General features: G+C 40.9%; 1 protein-coding gene across 2 annotated transcripts; it reads right to left on the bottom strand.

The window, feature by feature from the left end:
- Positions 1-1,314: 1,314 nt before the first annotated feature.
- MED7 (mediator complex subunit 7) lies at positions 1,315-11,610 on the bottom strand. Of its 2 annotated transcripts, none has more exons than XM_045902063.3 (2): positions 11,474-11,610; positions 1,315-4,112 (listed from the first exon to the last, which is right to left on the bottom strand). In XM_045902063.3, the coding sequence occupies exon 2, from the start codon at positions 4,093-4,095 to the stop codon at positions 3,394-3,396; it is 702 nt and encodes a 233-aa protein (XP_045758019.1). In that variant the 5' UTR covers positions 4,096-4,112; positions 11,474-11,610; the 3' UTR covers positions 1,315-3,393. The 2 variants fall into 2 exon arrangements, with proteins under 2 accessions (XP_045758019.1, XP_064452680.1); XM_064596610.1 differs by lacking the exon at positions 11,474-11,610 and adding an exon at positions 4,522-4,717.
- Between the last annotated feature and the right edge of the window lie 7,137 nt (positions 11,611-18,747).

Below are 18,747 nucleotides of genomic sequence, written 5' to 3'. Positions count from 1 at the left end.
AAAATCAAGTTTCAGTGTCTATAAAGTTGTACTGGAACATAGCCACACTCATTTGCTTAGATACTGTCTTTGGCTGCTTTTTACCATATAGTTCAGTAGTTGAGACAGAGACCTTATTGTCCTCAATCCCTAAAATATTTACTAACCTGCTTTTTACAGAAAAAGTTTGCCAACTCCTGATCTAGATTCTAATTTGGATACACCACCTGGGCAAGCCACAAAACTGATCCTCAGTCTCATAAAGTGGAAGAACACCTACGAAGAGCGGCTTTTGAGGAAGATTAGCGCTATAAACACAGTATCTCAAGATACCTGAAGAAGTCTAAGACATAAACACCTTAACATGTTCAAAGGAAGCTCATCATTTCCATCTACAAATCTGTTCCTCCCTTAGACCAGTATCATGTAGTGTCTTGAGTATGGACTTTAGGGTCAACATATGGGATTCCACTCTAGGCTCCACTATGACTTATTATATGATGCAGTAGAAAGGTGCTCAAGCATGGAGATTGAGTGCTTAGGCTTTGAAACTAGATTTCAATCCTGGCTCTGCCTCTCACTAGCTTGGTGACCTTGGGTAAATTACATAACCTCTCTGAACCTTTTCTTCCTCATCTGTAACATAGATGTAAAAAGTCATACTGATTTCATTAGGATGCTGTGAGGATAAAACGAATTTATGTATGTTAAGTGGTAACAGCGCTAGCAAAACTATATATTTGCCATTGATTTCCCATCTAATTTAGGATAAAGCAGACTTCCTCCCTTGACCGTCTAAGGCCTGTACTCTGCCCTCCATCTGCTTCTCTAGCTCCAACCTCTTACCTCCATTACATCCATTAATAGCCTTTCTCACCCAAATCATGCTTTTTATTTCTTCAAGAGACACTTGTACTTGCTGTTTTCAGTGACCTCAGAACCAACCCAGGCCTGTTCTTTGAAATACAGCACGGTACAGATGAAGCTCCCTTCAAAAGCCCTTAACAAATGTGAACATGTAAACATAACTTGAAAAGATAATGTGGACAAGGAATTTAGAGCAGGCAATAGGAATAAAATTAGAAGCAAGATTCTTCTGAGTGTTGCAATGGCTGGATAGTTAAAAAACAAACTTAGAACTTCAAAAACTAACTCATTTGTGTTCTTGTTTATCTTTCTTTCACTTTCCTCCCCATTCTCCATTTCCTTGGTAACTAGACCGGTGTCAGGCAGAGGACCACAATTTTCACTAAGTGGATACAATTAATAAATGAACTGTGATGGTGGGGAGTTTGGGAATATAAATAAGCACAACCTGCTTATTTTTATCAAAAATTTACATGTGCTCAATTTATAGTGGATATCTACAATATGACCAACTCAGCACCTACTTCCTGAGAGGTGGACTACCTTCTCCCATACATGGACATTTTGGGGACTGCCAAATTCTTACAGGATTCAGGCCCCAACTGACTGGCCCAGCTAGAATCAGAAATACCACCCCTAATTCCCCCTCAGGGCTGGTTAGTTAGTCTTCCTTTTTTCTAACAGTGGTGCCTGAAGACTTAACACTTGGGAACTGCTAGCAGCTGTGTTTTCCATCCATTCACAAAAAGGCTGGTTTGTAAAGAGAATGGAGCTAACGGAAAGAAAACAGACAGGAGAAGCAATGAAAGGATCTGAATGAAGTTTGAGTCCCAGTTGCCCTGGAAATCCTCCTAGTCCTCTTCATAGTTTGGATGTTCAATTTATCCTTCAATCATGCAACAGCAGAGTTATCTTTTCAAAAATTTGTCTTTTTGCTTCAAATAGGTGGAACAGAGTGTACTAATACAATATTCCTTTAACCCACTGCACAGTCAAGCCATCTAGAGATTTCTTTTTTTTTTTTTAAAGATTTTATTTATTTGAGAGAGAGAATGAGAGAGAGAGAGAGAGAGAGCATGAGAGGGGTAGGGTCAGGGAGAAGCAGACTCCCTGCCGAGCAGGGAGCCCGATGCGGGACTCGATCCTGGGACTCCAGGATCATGACCTGAGCCGAAGGCATTCGCTTAACCAACTGAGCCACCCAGGCGCCCCATCTAGAGATTTCTTAAAACCAGTGCCAAAGCCCCACCCCAGAACAATGAAATCAGAATCTCTGCAGTCTGGGAATCAGTAATTTCAAGAGGTGCCAGGCTATTCCAGAGATTTCACTTTGAGGAATCCGTCTATCAGGAATATTCACTATAACTAGGTAGGCAGAGATGTTTTCTGACCCTCACAAGATTGAAAGACTGTAACTTTTAAACTTGTAACAACTATAAGACCACTAGTGTTCCCACTCTCATTGTAATTGCAGTTCACATTAGCACTCTAGTTTTAGTCAGGTGCCACCCAGGCCTCCAAGATCAGATCCTCCCAAAGTCAAATTAGATTCCTCATGGAATTTTAACCCCTAATCCTCCCTACCTACATACACACACACACACACACACACACACACAAATGATGTGACTCTTACATGACTCATTTAGATTTGTCCAGAATTGTGAAGCAGCCAAAAATTGGTTTAGTACCTCCTAGCCCAACATCCTAAGTTATAAAATGGTTGAGGCCAAAGGAGAGATTTCTTTGAAGAGTTGCTCAAGTGTTATGCAACATCCAGCTGCTCCCCTACAGACGAGGTGCTCCTTTCCCCCCTTCAATTTAATCTTGAGAGCCTGGACTATGTTCCCAGTGCCCAAAAATCTTTATCAAACACATATAGAAAAAAAAATTGCCCAACTAGCTGCCTGTCTAGTAGAGAGGTATCTACTTGGCAACAGTCTACACTCCCAAGAAAAGGATGCATGAATGTTTCATATACAAAATAGGCCTCTGGCCACATTAAACTGGACTTCACCAGCTCTAGGACTATAAACCTCAATACAGCAAATCCCTGAAGGGTGGTATACTTGGAACCAAGAACTGAGGGAAGAATTAAAAGAAGACCTCTGGAAAAGGTACTACCTTTATCAGTGATTCTTTTTTTTTTTTTTTTATTTGAGAGAGAGAACAGGAGTGAGAAAGCACAAGCAGGGAGAACAACAGAGGGAGAGGGAGAAGCAGACTCCCCAGTGAGCAGGGAACCTGATGCGGGGCTCGATCCCAGGACCCTGAGACCATGAGCTAAACTCCAAATCCAGGAATGTTCCACACAATCGCAGCACTTTCCTTTTCAAGGTGATTACTCTTAGTGTATACATATATACTCATTTCCCTATGTTTGCCATACAGTGCAATGCCTGTGACATCTCATAATTGATAAAGTTGGAGTCAAGCCATTCACATGACTTCTAGTTATAGCTCTTTTAAGACACTCCAAGAGCAAATTAATGAGTATATACCATTTACTGAAAAGAAAAAGAGAAAAGCAAAAAGAAGAAACATCCTTCATGGTCTTTCATTCATTTCATCAATTAGGACACACAAGGCAGCATCTTTCTCTATAATCTGGTCTCTCCTGTGACCTGAATTTTCTCTTTGTTGTTCATTCTGTCCAGTACAATTGTTGCTATCATCAGCATCCATTGGTTCAGTTTTTACTCTCATCCCTGCTTCTGAATGAGGCAAATCATCAGGCAAAGAAGCCAAGCAATTCTGAATCATCTCAATGACTCGTTCCAGATGCTTCTGAAACCGCTCAGCTGTTTCAAGGCGTTGACGTTTCTGCACCTCCATCATGACTCTCAATGTCTCTCTTGCTTGGTGGGGTCGGTATTCATTTATGAGATGATGCACATGTACAAAAAGCAGCTTAAGATCTTCTAGTTTCTCTTCTCGTTTTATACTCCCAGGACTCCTTATCAAGATATCTAAGAGGTCTAAGAAATTAATAAGAATAGACATATTGAGTTTTCTCAGTTCCTTCTTGTGATCAAACTGCATAGGATGAAGCCGTTCGATGCCCTGACTTTCTAAAGGGCGGATGATAAGATCATCGCATTGGAACTGATTGCCAAACATCATGTAACTGTCTTTTATTGGAGGTGGAGGCTTGGGAGCTAGGCCTTCCTGAATATTTTCATCTGTATATTCCTTGATGTACTGCATTGGAGGTGGTGGAAGAGCACTCACTTGTTGTGGCTCACCCATTGCGGAAGATCAAGAACCTATGGAAAGAAACCAAAGATTTAGAGTAGAGCTACAAAACAAACCTGTCACACTGGGTGACTACAGACAGTATTTTCCTTTTTTTTTTCCCTTGGCAGTTTGGGGCCCATGACAAAATGATCTCCTTAGTTTCTAAAAAAACATGGAAAGGCTGCCATCTTTACTAATTAGCATTATATTTTCAATCATCCAACTATTTCTCCTTCTCTGCCTAAGACTTTCATTGGCACAAAAAAAATGTATGTAGTGTATTTTCATCTATAGATAAAATCTGGATCCCACACCCCTCACCAGTTATGTCATTTCTCTACCCCCTCTATAGCCAAATCACACATGCTATCTCCCCATCTCATATCACAATCACTTTTGTTTTATATTATAGGTTGATTTCCAAAAGCAAACACTTACTTATAACATCAACATTGCCATATTTCAGACAGCTGGTATCATCACCTGAGCTTCTTTGATGAAACGATGATCCAATTCCATACCTTTTTCCCTGCAATGTACACTACATTTTTTATAGACATGTTAACTTTTTTATATCAACTGCAGAATTCCAAACCCAAATGTATCCTCTATACATATGCTCTAAATAGAGGTTCCATTTTAAGCTTAGGTATATGATAAAACGAGAAGACCCTGACTGCTCATTTACACTGATCTTATCAGATTTTCAAGGTATACCACCACCATCCAACAGCAAAGATGACAAATACACTGGAGACAGTTTTACTCTGGGAATTTGTGAGGTACTAAGGGCAACTGTGGAGCAGCCCTGAGGTACTACCAAGCCACAGCAGTGAACAGGATGCTGCTGAGAACCAATGAGGCGGTGGTCAAAGGCATCATGATCTACTATAATTTTACCAATTCATAATTCACTGCTTCTGCATATTCATTTTTGTCATTAACCAATTTGGCCTCAACCTCTTAACTCCACAAAAACTGCTCAACAAGGTTATCAACAACCACCACACGAGCAAATCCAATAGATATTCTTCTAAGGTGATTTTACTCAATCTTTCAGCAATATTTTCTTTTTTCAACACACGTCCCTTCTCCCTCAGCTTCTGTGAGCTTCCATTTAGGTTTTCCTCCTACCTCACTGGCCACTCCCTCTCAATCTCCTCTAGCGCCACTCCTCTACCCAAATTTTAATGTTGACCTGTCTCAAGAGGGTTGCTCTGGGGCCCTCTTCTCACTCTAAATTAAGAAATCAAAAACTCAAGTGCCAAAGGGAATAGGCAAGCAACTTAAAACAGTGAAGTACTCTGGGGCAGGGATTCATATGAATTAAGCATATGAATGCCAAATCTCAAAGCCTCCAGCCGTTAGCATTCATGTGGGAAAGAACTCACTGCTCCTCAGTTTCTTGATTTCTTAAAAGAGGGCAAAAATCAGATTTTATGCAGAAATCTCTCAATTTGTAAATACTGGTAATTCCAGAGATTATCAAATTCTGTGGAGTCAAAAAGAACTTGTCTACAACAATCTTTGTGGTCTTTGGGCCAATAGTTTTATTTATTTATTTTTTATTTATTTATTTTTTTTAATTTTATTGAGAGAGACAGAGAGAGAGCATGAGAGAGAGGAGGGTCAGAGAGAGAAGCAGACCCCCTGCTGAGCAGGGAGCCCAATGCAGGACTCGATCCCGGGACTCCAGGATCATGACCTGAGCCGAAGGCAGTCGCTTAACCAACTGAGCCACCCAGGCGCCCCTGGGCCAATAGTTTTAGACCTCTGCTTTTTATTTTCCCTGGGTTATATCAGTCAATTCCATGGCTTTTATAAAACACCATTTCTACCAGTGGTTCTCAACCAATGGCAATTTTGACCACCAGGAGACATATGGCAAGGTCTGGAGATATTTTTACTTGTCACAACTGGGGGATGGGGTGCTACTGGCATTGATGAGGGAACAGAAGGCTGGCTGAAGACAAAGCGTAAGCCCAACACCCTGCAACCAACCCCCACCCCCAATCCTGGGTGAGACGTGTGTGACATTCTTCCAGGAAGTTCCCAACTATCTTAATGTTAATGCCTTACTAGAAGGGTAAACAACCTTAACTTGACAATGGCAAGGCCTCCGGTATCCTGTGAATATTCTTTAACATACAAAAATCCTTTTGAAGCCTCCCTTTTCCTTACCTTCCCCAACCCCATAGTATATAATCAGCCACCCCTCACAACCCCGGGGCAGCAGCTCTTTCTGCCCACGGGTCCTGTCCCTGTGCTTTAATAAACCACCATTTTGCAACGAAGACGTCTCAAGAATTCTTTCTTAGTCGTCAGCTCCGGACTCCACCCCACTGAACCTCACTTATATTCTAAAACTTCATCAGCATCTAATGGGTAGAGGCTAGCGATGCTGCTAAACACAATGCATATGACAGCCCCCAACGAAGAATCATCCAGCCCCAAATGTCAAAAAAATATTGTGCCGAAGTGGAGAAACCCTGTTCTGTGTTTATGACTCTGTACTTTCTGCCTCCAATCCAGACTGCCTGAACTCCTGGGTGGTTCATAAAATATTCAGACACCCCCCCCCCCATCATCACAAATTTATCAAGTCCTGTTGATTCCACACCTTCACCATCTCAAGTTCATCAATTCTGATCAAGCCACCATTTCTTCTCGCCAGGAATATAATGGTTTCCCCAGGGCTCTTTTTGCTTTCACTACTGTTCTTCCACATAATAGCCAGCATAACTGTTTTCATCCAACATTCCTTCTCTTTCATTATATCCTAGCAATACTGTCTTTAATCTAGTATTTCTACACTATTCTTTAACTATACCAACTTCTTCTGCCTTTGGGTCTTTTCATATGCTTTTTTCCCTGCTTCAGGCAGTGGCTTAAAATGTAACCTCTAAAGAAATAACTTAGTTGATTAGTCATCAAAACCAGATCCTACCTTCCCTCTTTTATTCTCTGAACCAGTATCTGATGTCTCTCCCTAGCCAGACTATAGGCTCCATGACGGGAAGGACTCTATCATAGTTCTACGCCCACAACCTTGCGCACACATAAGCTTCATAAATATTTGTTGAGCAGCTTCATCCATTTCAAGAGGGCTCCAAATCAATGGAATTGGAAATATGTACAAACATCCTTAGTGTATTCACTCTTTTGATTCTTTATTGTTTGTCTAAGATAGGACAATGAGTATCCAGGGATGATGATTTTGACAACAGATAATATCTGAGTACATACTATGTGCCAGACAGTTTACTTTTCTCAGGGCTGTGAGAAAAGGTGCTCTTTCCATTTTGGAGATGAGACAGTTGTGGCTCAGAAAGGTTGAACCACTTGCATAAAGTCGCAGATTAAGTAGTAAATGATCAGGGAACAGAAGGCAAGCTGATGACAAAGCAGATGCTGACACCCCCCCCCCCCATACATGTGACATTCCTCAGGCACGCCTGGCTGCCCTAAAGGAAAAACAGTTAACTTAGATCACAATCCTACAAGACAGGTGTCTCCCTCAGTTTACAAATGTCTTAGCAATCTACAAGAACAAAGCATTCCTATTATCAATAACCTAGCTTTCAGAAGGAAATGTAGATACAATTAAATGCCCTTATAACCTGCAGCCCATTGACAGATACTTGAAGTGGGCAGCGTAATGTTCCTCCAGGAAGTTTCCAACTACCTTAATTAATGTTAATGCCCTCCTAGAGGGGTAAACACCTTAACTTGACAATGGCAAGGCCTCCGGTATCCCGTGAGTCTTTAGCATATGAAAGTTCTTTTGGAAACCTCCCTTTTTCCTTACCTCCCCCAACCCCATAGTACAAAATCAGCCACCCCTCACAACCCCGGTGGAGCAGCTCTTTCTGTCCATGGGTCCTGTCCCCATGCTTTAATAAAACGTCGTCGGCTCTGGACTCCACTCCACTGAACCTCACCTGTATCCCAAAACCTCATCAGTAAAGGATCCAGAGTCTAAGATCTCAAACACTACACTATACTATCTTTCAAGGATAAACAAAACACTCCCTCCATCCTAGTGTTGCTTAAAATATCAAGGAAAACAGACAAAAAGTAACTACGAAGTTCTAAGGCTACTACAAAAGACCAACAGATCTACTAACTACCAAAAACAAATCTAAAAATAGGAAAATGCATCATAAGCAAAATTAAAAGACAATCCCATTCTTCTAGAAGAAAAATGCTTGCAAGCTAACCAAGAGCAAACACTAGAAATTTTACTTTGACTTTTTAAAAACATTTTTTGACTCCACCCCCACCAGAAGGAAAGCACCAGGACTTCAGGAACTGCCTATCTTGTACACAACTCCACTTCCACCATCTCAACACCCAGAAGATCCTCAATAAAGGCCCCCAGGACAGCCCCCCGGATGAGGTTTTTTTTTTAACCTCTATTTTTTAAAACCTAGAAAAAGAGACAAAAGAGGAAAAGCATATGCTGAATAAAGGCAGGAAAATATTCAGACTAATACATTTCTAAAAGCAAATTTCTAAAAAGGATGCTTTTCATCTAACAGACTATCAAGATTTCAAATATTCCATCACTATGGAATATAATACTATATATTTACATAATATAGAACACCTTCCATGTGACAGGCGCTGGATTCCAGCAGAGGTCACATTATCCTTTTGATGTAGTTCTTTTGGAATGTTTTTGGTGAAGTTTGATGGCGTCTGGAGCCGACAGCCAAGAAAGAATTCTTGAGACGCCTTTGGTGCAAAAAGGTGGTTTTATTAAAGCACGGGGACAGGACCCATGGGCAGAAAGAACTGCACTGGGGTCCTGAGGAGTGGCCCATTAAATAAAGTTGGGAGGGAGTTAGGGTTAGTGTAAGCCTCCCAGGAAACAAAGTTTCCAGGATCCTGAGGGGGCTAGCTATTGTTAGAAAAGGTCATTTATTACTGGTTAGTAAAAACTAAGTCATGAGACCCTTCAGATGTCTATCAGTAGTGGGTCATATACTTCAGGGATGATTGCTAACATGTATCTGGGGGTAGAGACGAAGTTTCCAACAGAATTTTTATATATTAAAGTAGACTCACAGGATCCTGGGGGTTGGGCTAAGATTACCTGTTGCCCTTAGCAAAATATTAACATCAAGGCAGCTGAATCCCTAGAGGAATGTCACTCTGCCTCTTTTAAGGACTTGTCAATGGGCTGTAGGTGGTAAGGAAATTTAGTAATTCTTGTTTCCCACATCGCCTGTACCAATATTTTTACAAGATAAAATTCTAGAAGTAGAATTGTTGGTTCAAAGAATATCAGCATTTAAAATTTTGATACTGCCAAATTAAATTCCACATATATATTTGTTTCCTGTCAGCTGTGTGTGAGCATTCTCCCATATTCTCTTCGGTAGTACTGGCCCACCACCCAAGAATGTTGTGGGGTGGTTGTGATGATGGCTTCTGAGAGAACTGAGGTGAGTGGGTCCTTTCCACCCCAACCAGTTTCCCTACAGGGCCAGAACAGCTATAAGCCTTATTCTAAAACTGGGATGACCTTCTGAATGAAGAAAGGTGGGAAACAAAGGCAGAAGGAATGTAGATAAAATTAAATCTCCTTATAAAACTGCAGCCCATTGACAAATACTTGAGATAGGCAGATTATAACACTCCTCCAGGATCCTGCGAGTCTTTACATATGAAAGTCCTTTTGGAACTTCCCTTATCTTTACTGCTCCCAACCCCAAGGTATAGAATCACTTGTTCCACATCACAAGTACATAAAAATGTGTATTAAGGGTGTGTAATGCAGCAATGTTTGAAGAGTACGAAAAGTCAGAAATAATACATGACTTCATCAATATGAGTGGATAAAATATTTCTATATAATATTATGCAGCCCTTAAGGAAAAAGGGGTAAAACTTCATGAGGGTGGGGGTTATACCCACTGTCCTGTTTCACTAATTTACAACACAGGAGAGCTGCAAATAGTGACAATTTTTTAACGTAAATTCTGATTTATAGAAAGCTGAATTAAAAGTACAAAGAACATTCCATATTCTTCACCCAGAATCTCCAAATGTTAACATTTTCCCTCACTTGCCTTACTGTTCTCCCCCAAATAAGAATGTTTCCTTATAACCATACTACTACCAAAATCCGAAAATTAGCATTGATCTAGTACTTCAGAAGCACTTTCAGACAGCCCAAGTTTCACCTCACTCAAGCATTTTTAGTCGGGCGTCCTGTTTTGTGTTTCCCAACACCACGTGCATCCCTCTTTTCAAGCTGCCATTTTCCAAAGGCCAACTCCGTGACAGGTGCGGTTTAAATCCTCTCCGTCTTCCTACAAATTCTAAAGTACTACTGTAGGTTTCATTTCAGAGAAGAAGTGTTTGCACCAGGTCAAAAGGCTAGTAAAAAGCACAGCAAGAATTCTTGTTCTGGGTCCTTTTCGTTACACAGTATAAGCTCTCTTGAGTCAGTAAACCATGAATCTTAACTGTATAAAAGGAACTTGACATATTACAGAAGCTATGTTTATTTCTCTATCACTTCTCTAGAATGAACTTTTCAAAGGCAGTATCTTCAGTAAAACCACCGCCAGGCGTTACAGTCGGTTACCTGACTCCAGATTCACCTTCTATAGTGTTACGTTCCAAGCTAGGGGCTTAACCAAAAAAGGAAGGTATTCTAGGGTCCCGCCCCCAGACATGTGATTCGTTTCGTCTACGGTGAATGGGGCCGCTGGAAAACAGCTTTTTTTTTTTTAATGTTTTATTTATTTATTCATGAGAGTGAGAGAGAGAGAGAGAGAGAGGGAGGCAGAGACAGAGGGAGAAGCAGGCTCCCCACCCAGCAGGGACTCGATCCAGGACCCTGGGATCATGACCTGAGCCGAAGGCAGACGCTTAACCATCTGAGCCACCCAGGCGCCCCTGGAAAGCAGCTTTTAAAAAACTCTCCAGATGAATGTGGCCATTAGGCTTGGGATCAGCCGGCCTCCTTCACACAGGCCCCCTCCCCGCCCCCCCGGCTAACTCAGCCGGTTTCAGCATCTCTCCCCGAGGAGGGAGGGCAGGGATGGTCACTCTAAGCTGACAATAGCCGGAGGCCAAAGTACTCGCCAAGTCCACACAGCTTAGCAAACCAGCGGCGCGCAGAACTAGAACTCAGGTCTCCCAACCTGAGGTCCGGCTCGGCCTCCCCACACAGAGAAAGCCCACCGAGGGCACCTTCCACCCGGCTCCCCACGAGCAGCAGAGAGGCGGCAACCTCCGACGGACGCGGGAGAGGAAGGTGAGAGTATACCCCGCGCCAAGCCTTCCCCATTCCCAGCCCGCCTTGAGGAAGCCGCGAGGTCCGGAAGGAGAAATGCACACCGAACGAAGCCCCACGCCGTCGCCGCCCACTCACCTCAGCTCAGCGTTTACACCGTAGCCGCCTTCGCCTCCGCAACCGAAATCCGACTTCCGGCCGCCTCCTACAGGAAGAAGCCCCTGACGGTACCCTTTGATTGGCTGAAAGAGCTGTCTTTTAGCTGAGGCTCTAGTTCCTCCTCCAACCAATAGCTTGCTAATGCGCCTGCGCATATCTCCCCGCACTTTGGAGGTTTAGTCGCCTGCGGGATTGGAGGTGGGGGCGTATGTGTTAGTACTTTCTATCAGTAGAAGTAGCAACTGGTAGCTTCACTCCTTTTTAAAGAACGCATCCGTATGCCTTACATGAAGTTAGAAAATACAGATAAGCAGATGTTTTAATTTTTTAAAATTATATCTAATCCCACTGTCAAAAGTAACATTAAATTTATTTTTAATCAGGAAATATTTGTGAACATGATTGGGAATCAATAACATTCTCAGTTTCCATTTCTTCACTATACGTTCATATTTATTCTCATTTAGAAATTGAAGCATGTGTAATTATATTTCCAGGTAACAGATTAACAAATTAAAAAATGTATCAAAGATTTCTTTCGGAGGTAATTTTCATAAGTCACAAATTTATAAATTCGTGGGGATCTTACAAGAGCATATTGGACATAAAAAATAAGGTTATTCTGATAAAAAGTTTTCAACTTTACCTCTTTAAAATAAGATTATTTGAATTTCATTTTTTACAAAATTATGGGGTTCAAGTATATACAAAAGTAGACAGAATTGTACTCATCCACCTTCAATGAGTAGCTACCCATTAAAGCCAGACATTATTTCAACATGCATCTTTCAAGTAGGACTCTTATTTTCCCCTATAAACACAGAACCATTCCTTCATTTAAAAATAAATTAGTAATTACTTAAAATCCTCAAAATCAGGGGCGCCTGGGTGGCTCAGTCAGTTAAAGCATCTTACTCTTGATTTTGGCTCAGGGTCATGAGATCCAGCTCTGAGTCAGGCTCTGTGCTCAGCCTGGAGTCTGCTTGACATTGTCTCTCTCCCTCTGCCCCTCCCTCCCCACCTCTCTATCCCTAAGGAAAAAAAAAAAAATCATCAAAATCAAGTCATTATTTGGACACCAATTTTTTCAGGAGCCAATAAGCCTTTGTGACTGGCTGATGTGTCTTTCAATTACCTTTTAATCTAAAGGTTCTGTTAAGTAATAAAAATTTAACCCAGTAAATTTTAAAAGATCTAATTGGCTATCTTTTTTTTTTTTAAAGATTTTATTTATTTATTTGAGAGAGAGAGAGAGAGAGAAACAGCGTGAGAGGGGATAGGGTCAGAGGGAGAAGCAGGCTCCCCGCTGAGCCGGGAGCCCGATCTGGGACTCGATCCCAGGACTCCGGGATCATGACCTGAGCCGAAAGCAGTCGCTTAACCAACTGAGCCACCCAGGGCCCCTAATTGGCTATCTTAATCAATTCATGAAGTGGGCAGACTCCCACCCAGCAAGTAAACGGGAACTCTAAGGATTTGTATAAAATGGAAGGTTTTTATAGAAAGGAGGGTGCAGCAAAGAAGTTATTAGCAAAAGAAAGTTTTGTTTCACTCAAGGTCACATTGCCTTAAGGGGAAGAGCAGGGGCCTTATTGTGAAGATTACCTCTTCTTCCTTTGGGAGTGAGGGGCAATGTCCCATGCCATAGATTACCTCATTTGGTGCTGACCAGAAAATTCCAGATGGATCGGTTTAAAATCAAACCAGGAGAGACTCTGGACTCAGGGAAACAAACTGAGGATTACGGAAGGGAGGAGCTTGGGGGGATTGGGTAACTGGGTGATGGGCATTAAGGAGGGCATGTGTTGTGATGAACACTGGGTGTTATAAGCAACTAATGAATCGTTGAACACTACGTCAAAAACTAATGATGTACTATATGTTAGCTAACTGAACATAATAAATAAGTTAATTAAATAATAAATAAATAAATAAATAAATAAAATTCCACTCCTTGCGGCACCTGGGTGGCTCAGTCAGTTAACCATCTGACTTTGGCTCAGGTCATTATCTCAGGGTCCTGGGATGGAGCCCAACATCAGGCTCCCTGTTCAGCCGGGAGCCTGACTCTCCCTCTCCTCTCCCACTCCCCCCTTCTTGTGCTCCCTCACTCTCTCTCTGTCTCTCAAATAAATAAATAAAAATCTTCTTAAAAAATTCAGATCAAAAACTCAAAAAAATCTTTAAAAAAATTAACAATTAAAAAAATAATAATAACAAAATTCCGCTCCTGGAAAGGTTGAAACTGCAATTAAGTCTTAGTTTGCTATCCTGGGGGCAAGTGACTCCACCTTGGACCTGGATGGTTTTCTTTTCTTTTTTTTTAAGATTTATCTATTCATTTTAGAGAAAGAGAGCACATGACGCTCATGTGAGCGGGAAGAGGGGCAGATGGAGAGGGAGAGAAGCAGACTCCTGGCACAGCATGGAGCCCACAGGGCTCCATCCCACAACCCTGAGATCATGACTTGAGCCAAAGCCAAGAGTCAGACACTTAACCGACTGAGCCACCCAGGCACCCCATTGTGGTTTTCTTTTTAATAGCCTTCTCCATCTCAATTTCCCCCCCATATCAATGTATTTGTTGAAAAAATCCATTCACTTGTGAGCATACCCCAATCAGACTTTTCTCCCCCACTAACACCAATGTTGTTACAGGGTTGCAGGATTCTTGTCTCACAGAGTGGAAGAATGAAAGGTGAAGTGAAGTGAAAGTTTATTAAGTGAAGGTGAGAACAGAAAGGAAAGAAAAAAACTCTCTAGAGTGAGAGGGGTCCCAAATGGGTTGCCACTGTGGGCTTTCACTGGCAGTCTTTTATTGAGAAATGACCAGGAAGTTTGTGGCCTTGAAAATCTTGTGCTGTCTTAGTTTGAGCAAGGATGGTTGATAACATCCTTAATGGCTTACTTCTTTTGAGGTCTGGTCAGTTTCTGTGATTACAATGTAGCTGCAAAAAAACAAACAAACAAATGAAACACTCCCTAACATTCAGGGCCAGGCAGTCTGATTTGTTCCCTTTATCTCTGGTTTTGTACGCCTCAGCATTTCTCCACATCTGGGATTTCTGTGAGCCTGGTCACGTAGCCCCCTCGTGAGCCTAGTCAGAAGAGTCAAGGGCCTCCTATATTTCCTGCCTGGACCTTAACCCTTTCCTTATTCAATGTGACCTACACCAGGCCCTCCCATGGTTATTCTTAGTCCTCATTTTACTCCACGCTCAGCAACATTTGGCACATTTGATCCTTTGAATTGCCCCAGCACTCAGTTCTCACTTCTTAGTGGGATCTCATCCAGGTGATAATATCCAGGTGATATCCACGCCCTGACAACACACTCTCCTTTATCCCTGGACCCCCTTAACCAACACTATCACACATCCTTTACTCAATTGCACTTCACTCAATTGCAAAGACTCAAATCTAAAGATATTTTACTCCTCTTTCTCTGAGACTACCATACCTGCCTTTTTGTATTACTTTTATTTAGAATAAGTAAAAGTCCCAAATATAACCAATTTTCACCATTCCTACTGCCATGGTACCATGCCACAGGACTGGAAACCGGAAATAGCCTTCTAAATGGTTTCCTTGCTCCTACTTCTGTCCTTCCCTAGCCTACTTATCACAGTCTTAAAATATAAGACTTATCTTTATTCAGAATTCTCCAAGGTTTTCTGTCATATTTACAATAAAAATCTAATGTCCTCACAATGGCCTATATAAGGCCCTACAAAACCCAGTCCTTGGCTGCTTCCCCAATATTATTTCCTACCATTTTTTTCCATGCTCACTATTCTCCAGGCCTTATTTCTTTCCCTCAAAATTGCCACCATAACTCTTGCCTCAGGGGCATTGTATTTGCCTGGAACGCTCTTCCACAGATATTGACATGCCTCACTTTCTCACTTCATTCAGGTCTCTGGTCAGATGTGACCCTCTCAGAGAGGTCTTTCCTGGTCACTATATAAAATAGTAGGTTCCCTAATCATTCTGTTGGGGGATGCCCCAATCCCTTTACAATGCATTATTCTTTCTTCATAGAACTTATATGTGATATCATATTATGATATCATATTATGAAGTGATATCATATTATGTGATATGATATCATATTATGAAGTATATTTATTTATTTTTATTGTCTTTCTTCCCCATCAAAATACAAGGTTCATGAATGTTAGGACCTTTGTTTCATTCACTGCTACATTCTCAGCACCTAGAAAGGTGGCTGAAATTGGCAAGTACTCAATGGACATTTATTGTATAAGTAACAAAATGAATTCAATCATCATTTTCAAATGAATTCACAGTGTGACATGGAAGGATAAATCAGTCTATTTAGCCAAAGCCCCATTGTGTGAAATTATCTTCCTCTAATTTTTGCTATTATTAATACACTGGATGAACATCCTGGTGCATATCTGTTTGTACATCTGTCCAATTTTTTCCTTGAAATAAACTCCTGGAAATTGAATTGCTGGACCCAAAGGTGCAGTGTCTTTCAGGTAATAGCAGGATCAAGGCTAGAATCTAGAACTCTTAACTCTCAGTCTGGTGTTCTTTACAATAAACTACAAATAAATAATGGTATGAAATTCATATTGTGAAAGGGGCTAGTGAAAATATAGCATGTAAGAAATATTTATTTATGTGGCTATATTTTCAGAACTGAAAGGAAAGTTTACTCCTTAAAGATGCCTTCTATAGCTTGACAAGGAATATGTCCATTCGACAAATCTTTACTGTATGTCTACTGTGCCAGGCACTTTACTAGAAGGTAAAAAAGACAAAGTGTTGCCTTCTAATGGAGAGACACAGACAGCAATATGCAAACAAATAAGAATTCCAGGTAGTGATAGGGCTATGGAGGAAAAAAATAATGCAAAATAATGTGATAATTATGTGGTTTGGGGGGGCGGCTATTTTATTGAGGATGATCAGGGAAGCCTCTCCCAGAGGTGACTTTGAAGATAGGACATGAATGATGACAAGGAGACAACCATGCAAAGTCCTGGAAGATAGCAGGCACGAAGAGCCCTAGGCTGCCATGATCTTCCCGAGTTACAGAGACAGGGGGCCTGTGTTCTCTCCAACTAATGAGCAAAGAAAGAGTGGTAGATGAGGGGCAGAAACAGGCAGGGGTCCATGGTGACTGGCATCTTACCTTTAGGAGTTTGGCACATCATAAAAGACATCATTATTTATCATTTGAGCCGAAATGGCAGCAGAAATATTTTCTCTACCTTGTTGATTTTTTTTAAGATTAGTTTATTGAGGAATAGTTTACATACAATAAAATTAACTTCAGGTTAATTTCAGTTCAATGAGTTTTGATGAATACATACTGTCCTAGAACAACCACCACCAGAATTAAGATATAAAATACTTCTATCACCCCAAGCAATTCTTTTTGTGCATCCTTTGTATTCAACCCCCTCCCTTCACCCCCAGCCCCTAGTAACCACTGATCTGATTTCTGTTCATATGGCTTTGCCTTTTCCAGAATGTCATATAAATGAAATCATACAGTATGTGGACATTTCACGTAGCATAAAAACCTTTGAGGTTCATCAGTGTTGTTGAATGTATCAACAGTTTGTTCCTTTTTACAGACAAGGAGAATTATATTGTGTGGATGCACCAAAATTCATTTCTTCATTCACCAGTTGATGGACGCTTGGGTTATTTTCCTATAAAGATTCATATACACATATGTTTTCATTTCTTTTTTTTTTTTTTTTTTAAGATTTTATTTATTTATTTGACAGAGAGAGACACAGCGAGAGAGGGAATACAAGCAGGGGGAGTGGAAGAGGGAGAAGCAGGCTTCCCGCTGAGCAGGGAGCCCGATGCGGGGCTCGATCCCAGGACCCTGGGATCATGACCTGAGCCGAAGGCAGACGCTTAACGACTGAGCCACCCAGGCGCCCCAGTTTTCATTTCTTTTGAATAACTACATAGGAATGGGATTGCTGGGCCTTAGAATAGTTATATGTTTAGCTATGTAAGTGTCAAGCCCTTTTCTCAAGAGGCTGTATCATTTTTCATTTCTGCTAGCAAACGAAGACTTGCAGTTACTCTGCATTTTCAACTGTATTTGGTATTTTCCTTTTACTCTTTAATAGCTATGTAGTGCTTTAGTTTGCACTCCCCTAGTATTGAATATCTTTTCTGTACTTATTTGCCATTTGTACCTTCTTTGGCAAACTATCTGTTCAAATTTTTTGCCCATTTTTCAATTGGCTTTTCTGTTTTCTTACTATTCTGTTTTAAGATCGCAGGTGCACACACACACACCCAGGATGTAAGTCCTTTATCAGATATGGGTTTTGTAAATATTTCCTCCCAGTCTGTAGCTAATCCTTTCATTTTCTTAACAGTGTCTTTCAAAGAGCAGAAGTTTTTAGTTTTGATGAAGTCCTATTTATCTGTTGTTTTCTTTTTATGGTTTATACTTTTGTAGTCTCTCCAAGAAATCTTTGCTTAACCCAAAGTGACAAAGATTTTTCCCATGTTTTCTTTCTTTTCTTTCTTTCTTTCTTTCTTTCTTTCTTCCTTCCTTCCTTCCTTCTTTTCTTTCTTTTTTAAAAAATATTTTATTTATTTATTTGTCAGAGAGAAAGAGCATAAGCAGGGAAAGTGGCAGGCAGAGGGAGACTCAGTCTCCCCACTGAGCGGGGAGCCCGATGCGGGACTCAATCCCAGGACCCTGGGATCATGACCCAAGCCAAAGGCAGACATTCAACCAACTGAGCCACCCAGGCATCCCTCTTTCTTTCTTTTTCTTCTTCTTTTCTTCTTCCTTTTTCTTTTTTTTAAATTTTCTTTCTTTCTTTCTTTTTTCCTTTTCTTTCTTTCTTCTTTCTTCTTTCTTTCTTTCTTCCTTTCTTTCTTTCTTTCTTTTCTTTCTTTCTTTTGCATGTGGGAGTCCAATTGTTCAGTACCATTTACCCTGATTTTGATTTTGTTGGTCTTACTACTTCTCTCATTGATAGATCAGTTCATAAATAAAAATCTCTGAGCTCATATTAGTCAATTACATTGTATCTCTCCTTGTTAATCAGCCCAGACCGAAAAATGGAGGCTAGAAAATTAAATTTTCCAGTCCCTGTTTCTTCCTGTCATACGATTTTTATCAGCTCATATATATTGTTTAAACAGTGCACTTCGGGTGAGTGTCATGGCTAATGCATTGTTCCCCCACAGTCTGCTGTATAGTTTCAATTTGTAATCACCATTTTCGTGTTACTGTC

This window comes from Mirounga angustirostris, unplaced genomic scaffold (genome assembly GCF_029215605.1).
Source record: "Mirounga angustirostris isolate CCGP_5_RB_7025 unplaced genomic scaffold, mMirAng1.0.hap1 SCAF_7, whole genome shotgun sequence".
In the NCBI taxonomy this organism is placed as follows: domain Eukaryota; kingdom Metazoa; phylum Chordata; class Mammalia; order Carnivora; family Phocidae; genus Mirounga; species Mirounga angustirostris.
The sequence above is the reverse complement of the archived record's forward strand: the minus strand, read 5'-3'. Positions and strand labels throughout refer to the sequence as shown.

Bases quoted from the DNA above. Each gene is read 5' to 3' on its own strand.
- MED7 (XM_045902063.3), bottom strand. From the start codon at position 4,095: ATGGGTGAGCCACAACAAGTGAGTGCTCTTCCACCACCTCCAATGCAG.